Source organism: Macaca fascicularis, chromosome 6, assembly GCF_037993035.2.
Source record: "Macaca fascicularis isolate 582-1 chromosome 6, T2T-MFA8v1.1".
Lineage (NCBI taxonomy): Eukaryota > Metazoa > Chordata > Mammalia > Primates > Cercopithecidae > Macaca > Macaca fascicularis.
In genome coordinates, this window is record NC_088380.1 from 180,876,022 (window position 1) to 180,897,500 (window position 21,479).

Here is a 21,479-nt window from a genome sequence, read left to right on the forward strand (position 1 = left end):
TGAGAGCTCAAGTGTTAGGTGGCACTTGGATCTGAGCTTGGGTTCAAGTCTGGGCTCTGCCTCCTAGTGGCCATGTGAGGTTATGAAGTCACTTCTGCTCTCTGGGACTCAGGCTCCTTATCTGTAAAATGGGAATGATTACCTTTACCTCACAGAATGATGGAGAAGATTTGCTGAGATATAGGATGTAAAGTGTTTGGCACAGTGCCAGGCATGTAGTGGGTACCTTTACAAGAAACCCCAAACCATGATCAGTAGGAAAGAGTATGATATTCTTGAGTTTGAATCTAGCTCAACCCGAGGCCAGTCATTTGATCACAGGCAAGCGACTGAACTCTTGGAGCCTAAATTTCCTCATCTGAAAAATGGGAATAATCATAAGGAGAGAACTGAGGCGTGGAGAGAATGTTGTCAGGAGAATGATGAGAATTGAATGAGTCCAACCCCATCAATTCACAAATGGGGAGACTGAGGCACAGAGCGGGAAAAGGATGTGCCACAGGTCACACAGTAAGACTGGGTCGGAAGCAGGTCTCTAGTATGAACGTCAGCTCTCAGTCCAGAGCTCTTTCCATGGAATAAACTTTGTTTTTCTTGCTGGGCCTTTGCTTTCTCAGGGCACCCGGCACCATGCCTGGCTCATAGTAGGGACTCAGTGCCAGCCATTCATTGTCCTGGCTCTGAACCTGTCTCTTGGCTCCAGGGATGATGGGTACAGCTTAGATCTATTTTTGGACTGTGCAAGTCCAGCTCATAAAAATACAATCTTGCTCCTTGTCAGCACTTCTGCACTTTTATTTATTGTTCCTGCCAATCCTCGGACCCCTCCATGTGGGAACCTCTTCATTATTGATAATCCTGGGAAGTAGTATTTTAAATTTTTATGATCTGTACTTTGCACCATCTGAACCACCATGCATTATCTGGCCTTGCCAGTGAAATGGGAATTATATCCAGATGAGGGGTCCTTTAGGGATGAATAATTTATCCCATTTTCACAATGCCAATTATGTTAAATTATGTTCTTCATATTAGCAGCTGACAGGACAATGGGGATCCAACATGTAAATATGGAAAGAATACAAAGTTATTGCTTTGCCCAAATCCACAATCGTATTTGAAAACCTGGAGTTTCATTTGTCCAAATATCTATAAAACCCCACTTTAAAGAATAAAAAGAGTAGGAGGAATTTTGCCTCTTCCCTCTCCTCTTTTCTTCTCTCGTTTCTGCTGATAGACAAGGCACTCAGGGCTCTGTTTTGCTCCATTTTCTTTTAACTGTGGGAAAAAGAATGTCTAGAAGAGAGGCTTTCTTTGCAAATTTATTTTTCTCCTTTCTTGTTCTCTTGGCCTATGCACGCTGATAACTCCAAGGTACAATTAATTACGATTGGCTACCATTTCTTATGCTTTCCCTTTCAGAGTACTAAAAAGATGTAACTGTGACTCTATCGTTTATAGAAGGAAAATGTTTCTGGCTCTACTCCATAGGAACAAAACACTAAGCTTTATGCAAGTCCTCTAGCTGGCTGGTTGCAGTGATGCAGTGACTTTGTAGGGCTGTATTTTCCTTGCTCTCTGCCGGTCCCCACGCAGTGTACCTTCACTGTGGCCAGAGGCCTCTCTTGTGCCTGAAATGCATACCTGCAAAGCCATTTTCTCATTTACAATCATTCCTCAGCTCTTCACTGCCCTCACATTAATCTTCAAGGTGCCTAGTATAGCATTCAGAGCCTCTATGTGCCTCTCTAGCTTCCTCCCTGTCACCTACTTACCTCAGCCATCCTGTTCCCTGGCCACTTAAAACTGCTTCTCTGTAGTTGCCTCAGGTGTTGGCCTCCTGGATGTCTTCTAAAGGTTTACTGGTATTGTCTCTCCCTCACTATAGAGGGATCTTTCCCCGGGTTTGGAAACAAAGAAGCTGTCCAGGGCAAAGATCCAAAGAGAGATGACGATGTCCTGTACTGGGGTAGAGGTCGTGTAACTGGATGACTGGGTTGATTTAAGGGAAATTTTTGAGGAAGCTGGAGCTGGAATGGGTGGAATAATGGAATGAATTTTGAGACTAAAGAGAAGGGAGGAATCATGAGAAGTATCTGTGTTTGATTTGACACAAACAGTGGTTTGGATAATGCTGCTGTTATCTTCTAAGTAGGGGATTACAGGGCATGAAGATGTTGCGAGTGAGGTGGCTGGGGCAGGAGGGTCAAGGGTGAATGTCCAATAGGGTCATCTGAGTGTTGAGTGACATGTGAGTGGAAGTATAAATTTGGGAGTCATGAGGATAAACAATGAACTTGATTAGCCAGGTGTGGTGGCACATGCCTGTAGTCCAAGCTACTCGGGAGACGGAGACAGGAGAATTGCTTGAACCCAAAATGTAGAGGTTGCAGTGAGCTGAGATCATGCCACTGCACTCCAGCCTGGGCAACAGAGTGAGACTCTGTCTCAGCCACAACCACAACCACAACAACAACAACAACAAAACCAACCAAACAAACAAAAAAACCAATGAACTTGGAAGTGATGGGAGTAAGAACATGCAGAGGGGTCTTGTAGATGGAAAGAAGAGCAGTCATGAGCTGGCTTTGAGAAATCCCAACACTGAGAGGTCAACAGAAAGAGGAGGAGCCTGGAGTGGAGACTGAGGAGGTCTGATGGGTGAGCCAGCACGAGAACCGAGAGAGAGGCTGCCATGGGCCCAAGGGAGGAGAACCTTTCAAGGAGGAGAGAGAGAACAAGCTTGTCAAAAACGACTGAGAGGTCGAAGAAGATGAAGGCAGAGCACTGTCCATTTGTTCCAGGCAAACAGGCCAAGACCTTTTGAAATGGAGATGGAGTTCCAAAGAGCTAACACTTCCTCGGGATGAAGATAAAATATTGTGTAGCAGCCTGAGTTGCTTTTGGAGAAAATGTGGCTTAGCTAAAGAAAAGAGTAGATGACTGAGGACTCACATGGTGTCAGGCATCCGCCTGTCTCTTGGCCTGTATTTGAGTTTTGTGGTTTGAGGAGTGAGGACCTGAAACTAAAGGGACTGTTTTCATTAGAAAGTCACTCAGAGCCTAAGTAGAATTTCATAGGGATTCATGGCAAAGCAGGACATGGATTTGAAGAGAGGGTTATGGCCCCAACTCTGCCTAACTTCAGTACCCTCTAACCCTATAACTGGGCAAATGGTGAGTGGTATATTTTTATGATAAATACATTATACATATAAATTATTATACATATACTTGAAGTTGATGTAAATGACATCACACAGTATATAAAAACCTCTTGGTGTCTAATTTCTTTTGTTCAATGTAATGTCTATGAAATTCATCAATGCATATGTAACATAGCTTTGAGACATTCCATTTTCTGAGTAAACCACAATTTATCCATTCTGCTGTTAGTGCATATTTGAGATGTGCACATTTGAGATGTTCCCAGTTTGGGGCTATCAGGAACAAAGCTGCTATGAATGTTCTTGTATCTTTTGGTGGACCCATTATGTTTTTGAGCTGACTTTTTGCTGACACCTAGGAAATCTATTGATTTTGGTTTACTTATTTAGTTTTGGCTACCTTACTAAATTCTAATCGCTTTTCAGTTCATTTTCTTGGGTTTTCTTGGAAGACATGTGTATCAGATAGAAAGCTTTCTTTCAAGTAACAGAAAACCCAGCCAAAATTGGATTAAGGCCCAAAGAGTAGATATTTGCCCCATAACTGTGGATCCCAGAGTAGGTCTAACTTCAGGCGTGGTGTAATCCCAGGGTAGGATGTCATCTGGACCCAGCTCCATTTCTCTGGGTTCTTCTTGGCTCTGCCCTTCTTTGTGTGCTGCCTTCGTTCTTCTCCTGGTTCCCATCAAGGTAGCAACAATTCCAGGACTCAAGACTTCACCACACCATCCAGAGGAAGAGTCACTCACGAAGACCTGCCAGGCTTCTTTCATCAAGACACTAGTCAAAACTACCTCATAGCTCATTGGTCCACATTGGGTAACATGCCCATGTCTGAGTCAATCAAATTGTGTGATCAACAGGATGGTAGACCCTGATTGGCTCAATTTCACTAAGGACCATCACTGTCACTGAGGAAGGGGTCAATCCCACTGAACCACATGGCTGCCACACAGTGAGGCAGGGGTGGATTCCTGAAAGTAATATCATAGAGCTTTTGGTTGAAGAAAGAGATGGATGCTAGAGAATCAACCTCAAACTCTTTATTATTATGACAATGAGAATGATATTGCCTGTAACAATTATTCGTGGCCTTGTTCTGACAGTAATTTTTTTCAGTTCTGTCTCCTGCCTCAACATGTTGGTTAGAATATGGGGTCTTTTAAGTTGGCACAGAATGGAAATGGTTTTGAGCTTTTTCAAAAGCTCAGGGAAGGATGTTTATAAGAACAGAGAGGGAGAGAGAAAGACTAAGAAGCAAGTACTTCTTAATATTTTTTTAAAAATTTTACTGGTCTCTGAGTTTGCATACAACATTTGATGTGAAGATGCTCAAGACCAGTCGGAGGACTGTAGATCTAGAAAGGAAGGGATCAAGCCAAGAGATGATTGAGATAGACTTGGCAATGTGGGAAGGTGGACTAGTATTCTATCACTGTGTGACAAATTACCAAAAATTAAGTGGCTTAAAAAGCACAAACTTATTATCTCACAGTTTTCATAGGTCAGAAGTCTAGCCATAGGCTAGCTGGATTCTCTGCACAGGGTCTCATGAGCCTGAAATCAAGGTGTTGGCCAGACTGCATTCCCACTGACACTTGGGATCCTCTTTCAAGCTCATTGAGGCTGTCGGCAGATTTCAGTTCCTTGTGGTTGGAGGACTGAGGTCCTGGTTTTCTTGTTGGCTCCCGGTTGAGGGTTGCCCTCAGGTATTAGCTGCATGGCTCGCTTTCAGCATGTCAGTTTAATTCTTCAAGGTCAGTGGAGAATCTCTTTCCAGTCTGTTATGCTGGAGTTTTACATAGCACAGTGTAATCATGGGAGGGACTAGCCCATCATAACCACAGGTCCAGCCCACATTCTAAAGGGAGGAAATTACACAGCACATGAACACCATGGGGCAGGAATCTTTGGAGCCAAATTAGAATGCTGCCTACCACAAAAAGCAATTATTACTCCAAGGGTTGTGGCTCATGCTGACCGGGAAACACATGTATTATATATATGTTAATAGATGCGTTATATATATATATATATCACACACACATATGTGTATATACACACATACATGGGGAGATATTAAAATTATAAATCTAAGTTTGTGAATATTTCTAAAACTGTAGATTAAGAGAAATAATCAAACATCTAAATTTTCTTTACCACTTCATAATCTGACAGTTGATCTAGTGATATACAAAATATTTCTAATAACTGGAATTTGTAGAATATCCTTTTAGTTCACAAAGCACCTGCGTGTATGTTCTTTCATCTGGTCCATCCCAGGTTGCTGTGAACTAGCCTAGGAGCTTTACCATTTACTCTTTTGTTTACATTAGCTTCCAGCTCTCGCATTCGAATTGCCGTTCACATGCCAGCAAAGTGGGTCCTTGTAGATCTCATGCTATTTAACCCCTTTGTTTCTTTGGCTCTGTGGTTCACTTTGCAGAGACTGTCTTCCCTTGTCTTGTCCTCCCAGGAAACTTCTATTCCTCTTCCAAAACTCTTTTTTTTTTTTCTTTTTTTGAGGCAGAGTGTCACTCTGTCTCCAGACTGCAGTGGCACGATCTCGGCTCACTGCAACCTCCGCCTCCCAGGTTCAAGTGATTCTCCTGCCTCAGCCTCCTGAGCAACTGGGATTATAGGTGTGCGCCACCACGCCTAGCTCATTTTTTTTTTTTTAAATTTTTAGTAGAGATGGGGTTTCACTATGTTGGCCAGGATCGTCTCGATCTCTTGACTCTGTGATCCGCCCGCCTCAGCCTTCCAAAGTGCTGGGATTGCAGGCATGAGCCACTGCGCCTGGCCCTCAAACTCTTTTTTTTTAGTCAGGTCAGTTGGGGGCATTCTTGGATGGCCTTGTTCTTGAGAAGTCCTTGTGTTGCTCTTGATAGGCTAGGTAGCGTGACCCTGCAGCCTCAGACATCTATGGAAGAAAATGTGATAGCACCCAGATGTTACTGGATTAATGTTCTGAATGTCTAACTTGTATCAACTCATTTATGCCTCCAAGCAATCCGACGAGGTGGTCATGGTGATTTCCCCATTTTATAGTTAAGAAAATCAAGACACAGAAGGCTTCATCAGCTCACCCAAGGTCACCAGCTAGTAAGTGCCGGAGCCAGGATTTGAACTCAGCCCACACTTGTACACTCCCCTACAGTATTGACAATATCGGTATCTGCTTTATAGTGTAGAATTAAGTAAGATAAGGCATATCAAATGCTCACTGCCTGCTATATAGTAAATGCACAAAGTATGAGAATTATTTTTCTTATCTGTGGTACAAGAGCTTCTCTTTTCCTATTCTTTGGCCTAGAGGGTAGGAAGAAAATAAAAATCACAGAGCATCTTTCTGCCCCACCCTCTGTCAGCGCTCATCCATGTTTGGCTGCATTGCTTCCCTGTTTCAGGAAGCCACGGGCTCTCTTTTTGTTGTTTGGAGGAACAGACTGCAAAGAGGGTGGGATACAACAGCAGAATTTCCATCTGGAAATGCGTTCTAGAGGTAAGAGAGGGTGGGGTGCTGATGGGCTGGGGCCCAGGGCCTCCTTAACCCCCGTAAGTCCAGCCATAGGTTAGCTGGGTTTAGGTACCACCTGGTAGATGTTTCATGTGTGGTAGTGCTGTCCCTATCCCTTCCTTTTTGAGCTGCATTGAGTCCATGGCATGCCTCACAGGTGTTGAAGGACATTCTTCATAGAAGAATTCTTGCTCTAGTTAATACGCTTGACTGTTGTCTCCAGGGAAAGTTGGTGGGCGTTTTCAGTGAAAATTCTGTTAATTTAAGTCATACTGGGAAGTAGGAGTGATCATGGTTAGAAGATGACTTCATTTTAGCTGTGTGACCCTGGGCAAGTGACTTAGCATCTCTGAGCTTGAGTTTCCTTGTTAGGAGAGTGGAAATAGTAGAGATAGGTAAGTAAGGCATATGAAGTGCTTGATCTAGTTCCAGCACATAATAAATGGTTCAAAAATATTGCTCATTATCATCTCACTTAACTCTCAAAGCAACCTTACAAAATAGGGATATGATTAGAATTATTCTCTTTCACAGGTGAGACCCTGAGGCTGAGACAGCTTCCGTGTTCCCCATGGCACTGCAGCACTTGGCAATAGTTATTGATTATCTGTCAGGTTTCTTTTTCTTTCACTTTGCCTGCACAGTGGGATGGAGTTACATAAATGTCTTGTCAGGTTGACAGCATATCTTGATAGGATGTTAACCACCTCTGCAAAAATATTCAGACTTTAGAAAAATAAGATGATACAACAGATTCAACAGAACTTTATATTTTTCTTCTTACAAGTCCCCAGATCAAATTGGAATTAAGTGTGTGTGCAAAGATTTGGAAACAGAATCTTCATCATAGCTTTCTATTTTATTTTATTTATTTTCATATTTATTTATTTAATTTTTGTGGGTACATAGTAGGTACATATATTTTCGGGGTACAGGAGATATTTTGATACAGGCATGCAATGTGAAGCACATCATGGAGATTGGGTGTTTATCCCCTCCATTTATCCTTTGAGTTACAAACAATCCCATAACTTGTTTATATAACCAAAACTGTGGAGGCAACCTAAATGTATAACAATTAAAGTTTCATTAGATCAGTTGCAGTACACGCATGCAGTGAAATGTTATACTATACCAAAAGGCAAAATAAAATCATGTATTTGTTTACATTGGAAAATTGAAGAAAAATTTTCTTCTTCAAGCGTTGTGTGATAAAAGCAGGTTATAAACTATAAAGTATGAATTCATCTCATAAAATATATGTTTTCATAAATAGTAAATATATAACAATATGTACATATATAAGTCTATACAAATATCTAACAAGGTGTAATCAAAATTGTTACCTAGGGTTGTCTCTGTTGGAATGGGGAAGTATTATGAGTAATTTGAATTTTCTCTGATGTGTGTTTGAAGGGAGGGGTTCTTTATTTTTTTTATCTTTATGTCATGTGTAATAAATTCTGGTTACTAAAAAAAAAAGGAAGGAAAATGTTTCAAGTCTCCATGCATGCTAACACACTGATTAAATCTTTCAGGTGATTGTGAAGACAAGAACGGAATATCAGCCGGAACAGAAGAACAAAGGGAAGTTCCGGGTGCCGAAAATTGCTGAATTTACGGTCAGTTTCTTGATGGCATAATAGAAAGAGTAAAGGTGAGGCTGGCTCCAGCCAGCTCAGCACACCTCGTGCTTGGAGCAAGTACTGCTGTCGGTGGGGAAATGACGCAGGCTATTTCTGAAGGATTTCTTGAAGCCGTACGGTCTGGTCACTGAGTTTAATCAAATAACAAGAACTCTGCCTCTGAGGTCTGTCATATTCTTGTGTACTCTGGAATGTTCTGATAAATCTCATAATTGATAAATGCCTCTTTTATTCCTTCTCCTTTCTCCCGTTCCCTTCCTCCTGCTTTTTCGTCACAATCTCCAGGAAATGTGATGGAAATGCAGTAAGTAACTCACATTTTAGTCCTTGGTTGCAACAAATATGAGAAAAAAAATGGTGGGGAAAGAAAAGCTGGCTTCTTGGTGGTGAAACCCTAATGGTTGATTTCCTGTTTCTTGGTGGAGGGGCCGCGAGCAGCACTGGGGAATATGTTGCTAGCTGTGACGAATTGCATGAAGGAGCCACAAAGCATTCTCTGTGAGGGTGAAAGAGGAACCCCAGGTAATGCCCCGAGGAAGTCACTTAGGAGCTGAGGTGGGTGGCGAAGCGGGTATGAAGTAGGTACAAGGTGCTGGCAGCTGAGGAAGGTGCAGCTTGTGCAAAGGCCCTGAGGCGGGAAGGAGGCTAGCCCCAACCCTGAATAGAAACAGAAATAGAAACCCTGAATAGAAATAAGGACAGTGAGGCTGGGCTCTAGGAGGGTGCGGGGAGCAGACACAGATGAGGCAGAAGTGGGCGGAGGACAGACAGTTCCAAGCATTGAAGGCTATATGAAGTCATTTAGGGTTTAATACTAAAAGCAACAGGAAGCCTTTGAAGGACTTCAGGAAGAGAAGGGACATGATTAAATTTGTGTTTTAGAAAAAGTATGCTGGCTTTTACATGGCTAATGGAGTGTAGTGGATGAAAGGGAATATGGGACACTATTAGGCTACTGCAGTCACTCAAGTGAAAAAACACAAAAAACAGTGGCAGATCAGATAAGGCTGGTGAGTGGGTGGAGAGATGCAGGCAGATCTGAAATACTTAGGAGGCAAACAATCAACCCTGGAGGCAGTAGAACAAGTGGTCCTGTGGATGGACGATGCAGCAGCCTGGCTGGGCTTGAGCCTTGGTTCCACCTTGTCCTAGCTGTGTAGCCACAAGCGAGTCACCAAGCCTCACTTATCAAATGGAGATAACAGTAGGGTTGCTATGAAGATGAAGTACAAAATACATGCAGAGAACTTGGATCTGTACAGGATAAGTGCACAATTAATAGTAGCCTTTTTATGTCAACTGTGACCGGGAGCTTTGAAAGTGAACATGACTCGTGGTTGGTTATCTGGGAATGGAAGTGTATGCGGGGAGAAACATGTGGGTTTGTTTGTCTTTGACTGTTTTTCTCCCCACTAAATGAATACTGAAGCAGCTGAGTATGTGGCCCAGGGGAGGAGTGTGGTCCCTCTGTGTGCCTCCCCTGGAATGTGGAACTTCCCTGGATGCCACCCTCCTCTTGGAGAGCAGCGGCTGGTCTTACTTTTTTATTGTACTTTAAGTGTCTGCCACACAGCACAGGTCCAGTGAAAGTGGACCAAGACCCAGCTGCACACAAGTACTTGCAGGAATAAGCAGGTACCTGCATGAATGAGCACAGAGCTTGCAGGAGAGGCCTGGAGTATCTTGGTGCCCCAGGCCACGGGGTCAAGTTGACCTGTCTTCCTGGCAAGAGATCACAAGAAATATTCCCAGGTGCACATGTAGGAATGTTTACTGCAGTACTAGCTATAAAATTAAAGTATTGGAAACTAGACTTTCAACAACTTTCTTGTGATTTCATAAATGAGAACACATCCACATGATGAACTACTTTACAGTTTCTTAAGAATTACCCTTTTTTTCTCAGAGAGTGGTTTTCTCTAAATTATATGTTTACGAGATACTTCATCTAATTTTTACTTTTCTATGCTTTCCAAATTTTATGCAATGTGCACTTAATTATTTCAATAATCAGGCAAAAATGAGAATTATTTTTTAAGTGTGCTTTTTAAAAAAAAAAAAACAGAGTGTTAAGAGTTTTGTACCCTACAACTTAAAGTATAATAATAATAAATAAATTTAAAAAAATAATAATGTGAAGTCCCATCAACTGTGATGTCTGACTCTGCCTAAATGCTAATTAATAATAACTTAAAATATTACTTTTTAAAGATTACCAAAAGATGTTATTCAGAAATAAAATTATAATGTTTATTAAAATATACTTATGACATTAAAAAAAAAAAAGAGTTTTTAATGAAATCCTTTATCCAGCAGTCATTTGAAATGATGGCTATGAAGTGCAATAATTTGGGCAAATACTTAAAGGGAGAATGTTGAGTGAGTAAAGCAGAGATTAAAATTGTATGCTTTCTAGGATTGGAGCTATGAAAAATTACAAATACAGAGGAACAACAACATGGAAATAAATGTATTAATATTAAAATGCTGTCCATGGCTGTGTTATTAGCAGTGATGTAGGGCTATGGTTATTTTTCTGTCTTATTTGACAACTTTTGGTGATGTGGCTATTTTTTCATATCTCCGTGAGAGATTGATATAATCCCCTATGGCTCCGAGAGGTGACACAACATGCTTACCCACCAGCAAGTGGCAGAGCCAGTGTGCAGAGCCAGGGTCTGGCGGCCTCTCTGCTCAGCCATGATGCCTGCAGTAGGTGGAACCGAAATGAGTCAGCTAAGAGAAAAAGGGGTGCTGGGTCAGGGACCAGGGCCTGTAGAAGTTCTCCACCCCCATGCAGTTTGACTCAATTAGTCCTGGGGGTCAGGAAAGAAGGGCTTTGTGGTTCAGGGGCAGCCCTCTGTCAGCCCTGACTGTCAGGCATGGGCAGAGGGGGACCTGTACTTGAAACAAAATGGGAGGAATGGAGCAGATTCTCTTGTGCTTATGTAAAGCTGCAAGCATTAATTAGCCTGGTTTTTCGCTTTCTTAAAGAGAGCTCCCTCTGAGCCCCGTGAAGGATGCACCTGCAGGTGCAGAGGTGGATGCAGGGAGGCTAGGGAGGAGGCGTGGAGGTAATTAAGAAGAGTCTGAGGGTCTGAGCTGAGTCAGCAAGCTGGGGCTCAGGATCCAGGGAGGGGCTGCTGTGGAGGTGGAATTTACAGCACTTGCTCCTGGTTGGAGGAAGGGCATTGAGGGACTCGGTGTTTGGCTTGTCTACCTGCCGCTGAGGTAGGGAGCTGGGGAGATGCTCTGAGTGTGAGGTGCCCGGAGTCCATGGGTGGGGAGGGGAAAGCAGGTGGTCTGACCCCCCTTGGAACTAACAGGCTGAGAGCTCAGGATGGAGATTTCCACCAGAGAACCAGGGCTGGAGTCAGGGAATTTACAGTTAGAGAGCTTGGTGCTGTTACACAGTCACTGGGTCACTCCGCAGATACATTGCCTGGGGCTGAGGGAACCCTGGGAACAGCAAAGGTGCACCCCTTCTCATTCCAATCCCTTCGTGGATCGGGGACAGCTTGTGATTTGAATTTCAAAATTAACCTGGAGAAAGCAGTTCATGGCAGTTATACTGTGAGAGAGAAAAGAAGGGAGCAGGGTGGGGAGAGATGAATAGAGAAAGATTCACTGAAAGAATTGCCTGGAATTTTTGTCATTTCTGAAACTGAGGAGGCCCTGCAGTCATTGTAAAGAGCCACAGACTTGAAATATCATCAGGGTTATGTGAGAAAATGGGAACATGCAGACAAAAAACCCTTCCTTCTTTCTTAATCTGCGAGCGAGGGGTTCTCTAAAACTGATTTTGCTATGAAAGGTGCTGGTGCTGGGGAGGGTGTTTGTGTCATGGGATCCTGATGCTGTGGAAGGTGCTGGTGCCATGTTGGGGGTGCTGGTGTTATGGTGATCCTGGTGCTGTGGAAGGGGCTGGTGCTGTGGAAGGTGCTGGTGTCGTGGGAATCTTGGTGCTATGGAAGGTGCTGGTGCTATATAGGGTTCTGGTGTCATGGTGAACCTGGTGCTGTGGAAGGTGCTGGTGCCATGTTGGGGGTGCTGGTGTTATGGTGATCCTGGTGCTATGGAAGGTGCTGGTGCTATATAGGGTTCTGGTGTCATGGTGAACCTGCTGCTGTGGAAGGTGCTGGTGCCATGTTGGGGGTGCTGGTGTTATGGTGATCCTGGTGCTGTGGAAGGTGCTGGTGCTATATAGGGTTCTGGTGTCATGGTGATCCTGGTGCTATGAAAGGTGCTGGTGCTATGGAGGGTGCTGGTGTCACAGTGATCCTGGTGCTATGGAAGGTGCTGGTGCTGTGGAAGGCGCTGGTGTCATGGGAATCCTGGTGCTATGGAAGATGCTGGTGCTGTGGAAGGTGCTGGTGTCATGGGGATCCTAGTGCTGTGGGAGGTGCTAGTACTATGGAGGGTGCTGCTGTCTTGGTGATCTTGGTGCTATGGAGAGTGCTGTTGTCATGGTGATCCTGGAGCTGTGGAGAGTGCTGGTGTCATGGTGATCCTGGTGCTGTTTAAGGTGCTGGTGTCGTGGTGATTCTGGTGCTATGGAGGGTGCTGGTGCTGTGGAAGGTGTTGGTGCTATGGAGGTGATCCTGGTGCTGTGGAGGGTGCTGGTGTCACGGTGACCCTGGTGCTGTGGAGGGTGCTGGTGTCACGGTGATCCTGGTGCTGTGGAGGGTGCTGGTGTCACGGTGACCCTGGTGCTGTGGAGGGTGCTGGTGTCACGGTGACCCTGGTGCTGTGGAGGGTGCTGGTGTCATGGTGACCCTGGTGCTGTGGAGGGTGCTGGTGTCACGGTGATCCTGGTGCTGTGGAGGGTGCTTGTGTAATGGTGATCCTGGTGCTATGGAGGGAGCTGGTGCCAAGGAGAGTGCTGGTGCTCTAAAGGTTAGTGGTGCTCTGAAGGTTGCTGGTGCTATGGAAGGTGCTGGTGCTGAGGAGGGTACTGAGGCTATGGAAGGTGCTTATGTACCTAGCCATGCTGCCAGGCCTGGTTGTTTCCAGGCTAGTCTGTGAGTTGGAGCTGAGTTTGGATTTGGAAGTCACTGGTGCTAAGTTGTGGAGAGGCACAGCTGTCCTCCAGGGGGACACCTGGGCTTGAGGCCAGGCTCGCCTGGGCATCTTAGATCTTGGCTTTGCCGTGTCTTAGCTTCATGACCTTGGGAAAAATCTCTTCAGTCCCAAGCTCCCAATTTTTCATTAATAAAACCAGACAATATTAATGAATAGTCTGTCTTTGGTGCACTCTAGGGGCTTAATAAATGACCATTTTCTTTCCTTCCTATTTATATCTTTTTTCTTCCTCTTGTATTTTTAGCTTCCTGTCTAATTAGCTGGATTTTGTTTGTTGGTTGGGCTCTGGGCCTCTCTTTGCACGCTTTTCTCCCTGGGAACGTGACAGGGAGAACCTGGAGGAACATTTCAAGGGGTAGCCAGTTTATTGTTCATTGAGTTCACTGTCAGGATTCATGGGTGGTCTGTGGCTTCCCACAGTGATTCCTGGAGGCAGGTGTTTGCTTGTTTGCTCGTCAGTAAGGGTAGGTTTTTTTTGTTGTTGTTGTTTTTTGTTTTTTTTTTGAGACAGGGTCTTACTTTGTCACCAAGGCTGGAGTGCACTGGCATGATCATGGCTCACAGCAGCCTTGACCTCCCAGGCTCAAGTGATCCTCCCACCTTAGCCTCCTGAATAACTGCGACTACAGGCACATGCCACCATGCTCGGCTAATTTAAAAAGGTTTGTCTTTTTTTTGGTAGAGATAGGGTCTCACTTTGTTGCCCAGGCTGGTCTTGAACTCCTGGCCTCAAAGGATACTCCCGCCTCGGCCTCCCAAAGTGCTGGGATTACAGGTGTGAGCCGCCACCCCCAGTCTGTTCATTTTTTTTTTTGTAGGCTATTTTTTAGTACTTCAGTTATAAGATGAATAATAATGATGTCTTAAATATGCTTTTACATCTGCTTTTCAGCCTAACAACAATCTTGAGGAGTAGGTACTTTTATTATCCCCATTTTACAGATGAGGAAACTGATGCTCAGAGAAGTGGGTGATTTTCCCAAGGTCGCTTAGCCAGGAAATGTGAGAACAAAGCAAGGACTCTGCTCCATGGCTCCATATCCCGTTCTCTCTGCCACAACTTAATGTCACCCTGCCATTGTCCTGGCCAAGCTGTGGCCTTCTTTCCCTCCTTCTTGGTCTCCCTCCCTTTTCTTCTTTGTCATTATTAATATTGGTTCTGGCCTGGGCTCAATGCCTGTTGCTGGGAGATACAAAGATGGATAAAACAAAACTTCTGCCCTGAAGGAAATAACAAATGTGTGGATTAGACAAGAAACATTTTGTGCAGCTTCTCAGCTGTTCTCTTCCTGGAGTCAGCAACTCTGGGACCCCTTCCTGATCCTCTAGCTGGATTTGGGGCCTCCTCTGGGCTCTGTAGGGTCATGAGGCCTCCTTTCCCACTGTCCTCTGCCTGGCCTATCCTGCACCTGCAGCCCCCTCTAGCTTCTGATCCCTGGAGGGCAGGGAGATGTCTGGTGCATCTCTGTGTTCCCAGTTCCCAGCACTGGCCTTGCATGGAGCGGGCTTTGGGTGTGTTGCATTGTGGGCCCTGTCTCTTGGGATGGTCTCAGGAGCATCCCTGACCCCACACCCTGATCCAGCATTCAGAGAATCTGCCTCATTAAGCTCTGGCCAGGGCCAGCTCAGACTGGAGGGTGTGCAGTCACTTGGGAAGGATCCTGGGAATGCCTGAGGTCCAGACCTAGAGCACATCCAGTGGGGCTGCAGTGGGAGGGGCACCTTAGTCCAAAGGGGACCAGAGCTCATCTTCCTCTCATTAAAATGAGGTGGGGCCAAGAACTGGAAATGAGAGGGCCAGTCCTTTTTAAAGAACCAGTGGCTCATGCCTGTTATCCTAGCACTTTGGGAAGCCGAAGTGGGTGGATCACGAGGTCAGGAGACGGAGACCATCCTGGCCAACATGGTAAAACACCATCTCTACTAAAATACAAAAAATTAGCCTGGCATGGTGGTGCGTACCTGTAGGTCCCAGCTACTTGGGAGGCTGAGGCAGGGGAATTGCTTGAACCCGGGAGGCAGAGGCTGCAGTGAGCCAAGATTGAGCCACTGCACTCCAGCCTGGCAACAGAGAAAGACTCAGTCACAACAAAAACAACAACAATAACAACAACAACGGAAAAGAACCAGTGTCAGTGGGCTATTATTAAAACAAACAGCAGCAAGTAAAACAAAAATAAAACCCCAGTTGAAGTTTCAGGCTAACATTAGAAGGTGTGGATTTTTTGCTGTTTCATCCATTCACCGATCCATTCCACTCTTTGGGCTCCTGCCTGTGACCAGCACTTTATGTGCACTACCCCACTGAATGGTCCCAGCACGCCAGGCTGGCGAGATTATTACGCCACGTGCACATGAGGAACACAGGCTCAGAGAGGTGGAGTGAGCTGTCTCAGGTCCACACCCTGGAGGCTGTGCAGCTGGGCCACCTGCCCGGCTAGACAGGGTCAGGGAAGGTTGCTCAACGGAGGCCGCAGCTAAGTGGAAGGGAATCCCCGGCTACACAGGAATGGCTCCCCAAGGATGCTGCTGAGCTCAGCTACCTGCCAGTGGCTCCTTCTCCTTTCCTTTTATAATCTAGGGCCAAGAAATGGGGGCCTTGGCTCCCTGTCTCAAGCCTCAACCCTGCTCACGTTCTCTCCAACACTAACAGGGGAAGAAGCAGGGAGAAACAGAGAAACCAGCCTCCTCATTGTTGGCCGCCGCATCTAGCAGCCATAGAGCCAGGCCCCTCTCCCTCTGGAAGTCTCTAGTGACTCCTTTCTTCTCTGTTCTCACTCCAGCACTCTGGTTCAACCCACATCACCGCCTGTCCTAGTCTTCTCCCTGGTCCCTGGCCCCTTTCCTCAGCAGCCCCAGTCCTTTCTCCTCCCCTTCTAGAGCACATCCCCCACAGTGGCATTGCTGTGTCTCCATTGCTCGCCTGCCTCTCCCATAGGTGCATCCACCTCCCGGAAGCACTGGCCCTTCCCTCAGGATCCTGTCCATTTGATGCCTCCCTGCCTTTGTCTGTGTCGTCCCTTCTAGCTGGATTCTTTCCTGCCCGCCATGGGGCCATCTCCCTATTCATCCCTCAACACCAAATGCACATGGCCTGGGCCTGTGCAGTCTTGCTTGCACTGACATGCATAGCCTGTCCTTTCTCCTTTGGGTTCCTGCATGTCCTATAGGACCCTCCATTCTAGTACCAATTGAACAGAGTTGGCATCAGTGAGTTACCTACTAGGTCTCCTGCTGATTGGACCAGGAGCTCTTTGAGGCAGGAATGGTATCTTTTTTGTCTCTGTACCCTAAGAAGCTAGCTGGCACCTGGCCGGGTGAAGCACTAAAAAATGCCCTTAATAAATGAATAAGACTGGGTGTGGTGGCTCACACCTGTAATCCTAGCACTTTGGGAGGCCGAGGTGGGAGAATTGCTTGAGCCCAGGAATTTGAGACCAGCCTGAGCAACATGGCAAAACCCCATCTCTACAAAAAAATGCAAAAAAATTAGCTGGATATAGTGATGCATGCCTGTGATCCCAGCTGCTCAGGAGGCTGAGGCAGGAGGATCATCTGAGCCTGGGAGGTTGAGGCTACAGTGAGCCGCATTGTGCCACTGCACTCCAACCTGGGTAACAGAGTGAGACCGTCTCCAATGAATGAATGAATGAGGAGGTGAATGAGCAAACAAAACAATCCTTATGGCTGACCAAGAAACTCCACCTCGATCACATCAACAGCTCTGGTTGCCTCATTTCCAGTATCTTTATTTAAAATCAGGGCCCTATCTTCTCTTCTGAACTCTTGCTGATAACACATCCTCGTAACTCTCTTTCTGATGCCACATTCCTAAGGAGGTGAGACAACATTTCTAGCTTCACCATTTGCTTCTACCAATTTTTCATCAAAACTCCAGGGCCTTCATTTCATGGGATTCTAATATTTGCTGACAGCAGCAAATGGAGATAAGCGATTTTACTTTATTATCTGTTGTCTTGGTTTTTATTGCTCTCTCTTTCTTTTTAATTTTGAGGAACATTTTTAGGCAAGTTATTAAAAACACTGCCTGCTGGGTTAGGAGCAGAGTCATTATTTGGCATGGAAAGAATTTGCACATGAGGACTTGGTGGAGAAAGGGTGCCAGAGTGTTTCATGTTTATTATTTCACTTCTGGCCAGGGTTTTATTGAAAATCAGACTGAAGAGGCTGGCCTATGCTTTTGTCCGGGTGCTTTCTCCTGGCTTTGTGAGTGTACTATTAGAGTGACCTTCAAAAATATATGCTGTTAGTAATTGATAGTTGCAAAGCAATTGTGGCTTAATTTTTTAACAAAGCATTCCTCTGAGAGAGAAAACACACATGGCGCTGCCTTAGGAGGAATGTGCGTAGGGTTTGATGAGAGACAGGGTGATTCAGTGACTACCCCATAGCAAAAGGATGGGCTTTTGTTACCGGCTTTACATTCTCATTGATCCAAACAAACATTGGTAAGTAAATGCTGTAAGAAAGCAAGTCACTTGTTAATAAACATAGCGTAGGAGAAGACTTCTAGGGTATAGGGAGCACTCTTGTTTCCTATGGGACTCCTGCAGGGGTGGGCTGGAGTAACTCACACCCACTCCTGAGAGCCGATTCTCCCAAGTTTGCAAGCCAGTTGTGAAGCTGTTGGAAGCTTGAAATCAATCATGGTGGGAGTATTTACACCATGGAAATCAGCAAAGGCTACAGATCTCCTCCTTTCCCCCCAAGAGCTGGTTTCTCAGCACACCACTGTGGAAAGGCAATATGGAAGAAATACACGGGTTAGGGGTTTGATCCCATGGGTTTGTGAACTAGAATGTGTCATTTCAGTTCTCTGAACCTGTGTTTCCCAATCTGCAAAATGGGCGGCTGATGGCTCCATCATAGAACTAGTGGGAGGCCTAAGTGAGGCAATGTAAGCTAACAGAGTTGTTCCACAGTGGCTCGATAAATGTGAGCTTCCTCTTGTAGCTGCATGGTAGTTTCATTTCTGGAGGGGGGGGTCTCTTGCTAGATGGATGCTGCTGCCTAGCTTGAGTCTCCTGGTACCACAGGTACGCCTGGTACCTGTGGGCCTCCATCCCAGGGGACGCTGCCCTAGCTCAGTTGCTCCTCTTGGCTTACCTTTTCCACTGTGCCAGCTCAGAGCTCTCCATCTCTGTCCCACCCCTTCACGAAATATGAGCAACACCAGGTTAGTTCATCAGATGACTCTCCTGCTTGAGAAATCTGCGACGTCTTCCTGCTTCCTAGGAGCTGCGGTGCGATGTTCTTAGCACGGCGCTGCAGGCTCTTCCAAAGGTGGGCTTTGCTGCTGGTTCCTGTCCCTCTGCCACTGCCTTCCTGCACTCCCAGTGTTCTGGGGCTCTCATAGCACTGCAAAACTGCCATGCCTTTTCACACTTCCAGCACTGCCCACGCAGTGTCCTCCGCCTCCATTGCTGTCCATGTTTTCTGCTTGGAGACCCCGCTTAGATTTCATCTCCCCTGGAACCGGTCCTTGACTCCCCCCTTTCACACCCGGAAGTCCTAAGGGTCCCAGCATTACAACTTTTCCTTCTCTTCCTACTCCTCACTGCCGAGACGGCGCATCAGCTTTCCTAGAGTTCTGCTCCCTGGCTGGATTGCTGAAGGTGCCACTGAAGAGAGGCTTCCTAAAGGTTTCTCAGATCCTTGGTTGGAGTAATAAAAGGAAGATACTCACACAAAGTAAAACAAGATTTTAAAAATAATTATTTGCAGTAATAAATAATAACAACTTTATTTTATTAAACTTCTGTTATGTGCCAGATAGTCTGTGAGTCATTTCTCATTTTATCTTTATTGTAACTCATGTAATAGGCATATTTTTAATATACGGATGAGAAAGTTGGGGATCAGTATGATTAGTTAAGCCACCCGGGGTCACACAGCCAATAAGGGGGCAGAGTCGGACTTTTCTGACCCAGAGGGGTATGTGCACTGACGTGTGGTTTTTTGTGTGTGTGTGTGTGTATGCATACATGTGTATTCTTTTATCTATACCATCTTCCAAATTGGGAAACCCTGCACATTTGGGGAATTGGCTAAATTAAGCTAAACTGAAATGTGGTTGCAAGAATACTAAAATTTTGCTGCAGATCCCTGTTATTTGCTGAGTGTTAGGTTAATTTTGCGTTGGCTCTCTCGTCCTCTTTTTTCTCTTTGAATGCACTGTTTGGCCGAGTCCTGAAATGCATTGAGCCAAAAGGGAAAAAGAAAAGCTACAATTTCCCAAGAAAGAGATGCCATTTTCCCCAGGGTCTGTCATGCCACCTGCTCCACACTCCCAGTCACAAGGCGGGAGGGTTCATCTCCTGGCTTCCTCATTCTCTGGGCCTCTGCTTCTGCAATGCATGATTCTATTAAATGTGATTCTTAAAACATTGATGACGCTTAAGCTCCTGGAACTGTCAGAAGAAGGCCATAATAAGATGACTGGATGTGCAGCTTTTCATGTTGCCACCAGGTTCTATAATTATAAGAAAACGAGTTGTTATAGCAACTGCCATGTAGGCCTCGCTTCCTCCTGGGGATGCTGAGTGCTCAGCTCTGTGATCCAAGTAACTGGGAGGGCATTTGGTTCTTTAAGGGGTTTCAACCCTCGCTTGGGTAATCATCGTTAGTTCATTCTAATTCTCAACAACCTGGACCCAGTTTTACTTTGCAATCTGACAGACATGGTTTGATTGTTAGTTCTATAATGCACTGGACTGTGTGACCTTGGGCAAGTCACTTCACCTCCATCAGCCTCAGTTTTTACTTCTGTAAAATGGGAACGGCGGTGCCCACCACTTGAGAGAACCATTGTGATGATAGTGCTTGTGATGCAGCTAGGACAACGCCTGGCATGCAGGAGCCGCTAATCCAGATGGGACACATTCCTCTTAACTTCTTTCACTGGGAGCAAATGAAAAATGAAAATGCTACAAGTAGAGAGGGTAGGTGTTCTCATAGTCTTTAAAAAAGTATTTTCATTAATTTGGGTAGCACCTGTGGCTTGAAAACCAGGCTACTAAACAGAAATTCAAGGCTGAATCATATATAAGATATGAGACAGGGAAAAAAAGAGAGATGAGAGAGAGAGAAAAGCTAAATATGAATGAATATTTAGCTAATGAAACTGACTTGAATGAAAACTCCTCCAACTTTATTTTGTATTGCATTTCTCTGAGGCTAAGAAAAAAAATTTCTAATTTCTGAAAGAATCTCCAAACTGAGTCAGGAAACCTGGTTTCTGGTCTCAATCTTTGGGCCTCAGTTTTCCCATCTGTAAAATGAGGAAGTTGGGTGAGTTCATTCACGGGGGCCCTGGCACAATGGTTCTTAGTCACAGGTAATTTTGTTTCTCAGGGGACACTTGGCAATACCTGGAGACAGTTTTGGTTGTCACAACTGGGGGTGGGGGTGCTATTGGCCTCTAGTGGGTAGAGACCAGGGACGCAGCTAAACATCCTATGCTGCATAGGACAGCTCCTTACAACAAAGCAATGTCCAGCCCCAAATGCTGAGAAGCCTTGCTCTATGATTTACCAGCATGTTCGCTGGATCTAAAACCAGAAATCACACCATAGTCACGCCACCAAGGATAAGTCAGATTTGTTTGGTATTTCAGTGTCTTATCCTAGCAATCTCCCAGAGATCTGAAGCCTTAGAAAAATTAGAAGAGGTAAAGACAAAAAGACTTCTCAAGGGTGTAGGAAGCTTAATAAAAAATGAGATAGCCGCAGGAAGCGCGATACTGCACAACTCTAAACAGACCCAATATGATTGTTTCGTGCACAAAGCAAAATGTACTGAATGCAAGTTTAGGTCTATAAATAGCTTAATTATTTTTTTGTATAGAGGAGGATAAAAATAAATCTTGCAGATATTTCAACTGCCCTTCTCCTTTCCAGCTCCTGTCTTTGGTTTTGACATGTCCAGCCGTAGTCAGAGTGTGTCTCCTCTGAAACTCACAGGCGATCACTTCCTTCCCCTCTTCAAACCATTCCGGGGCTGCCCTTGGTCATTAGGGAAACATCTGAACTCCTTCGTCTGCTA

The 21,479-nt window shown here is 45.2% G+C and overlaps 1 protein-coding gene across 1 annotated transcript in view; it reads left to right on the plus strand.

Annotated features, from left to right (window-relative positions):
• The window catches only part of NSG2 (neuronal vesicle trafficking associated 2), a 71,453-nt gene that overhangs the window by 11,391 nt on the left and 38,583 nt on the right, over positions 1–21,479 (plus strand). Inside the window, exon 3 of the mRNA XM_015451364.3 lies at positions 8,226–8,309. Coding sequence (XP_015306850.1) covers positions 8,226–8,309 — 84 coding nt within the window. The remainder of the gene's footprint in view (positions 1–8,225; positions 8,310–21,479) is intronic.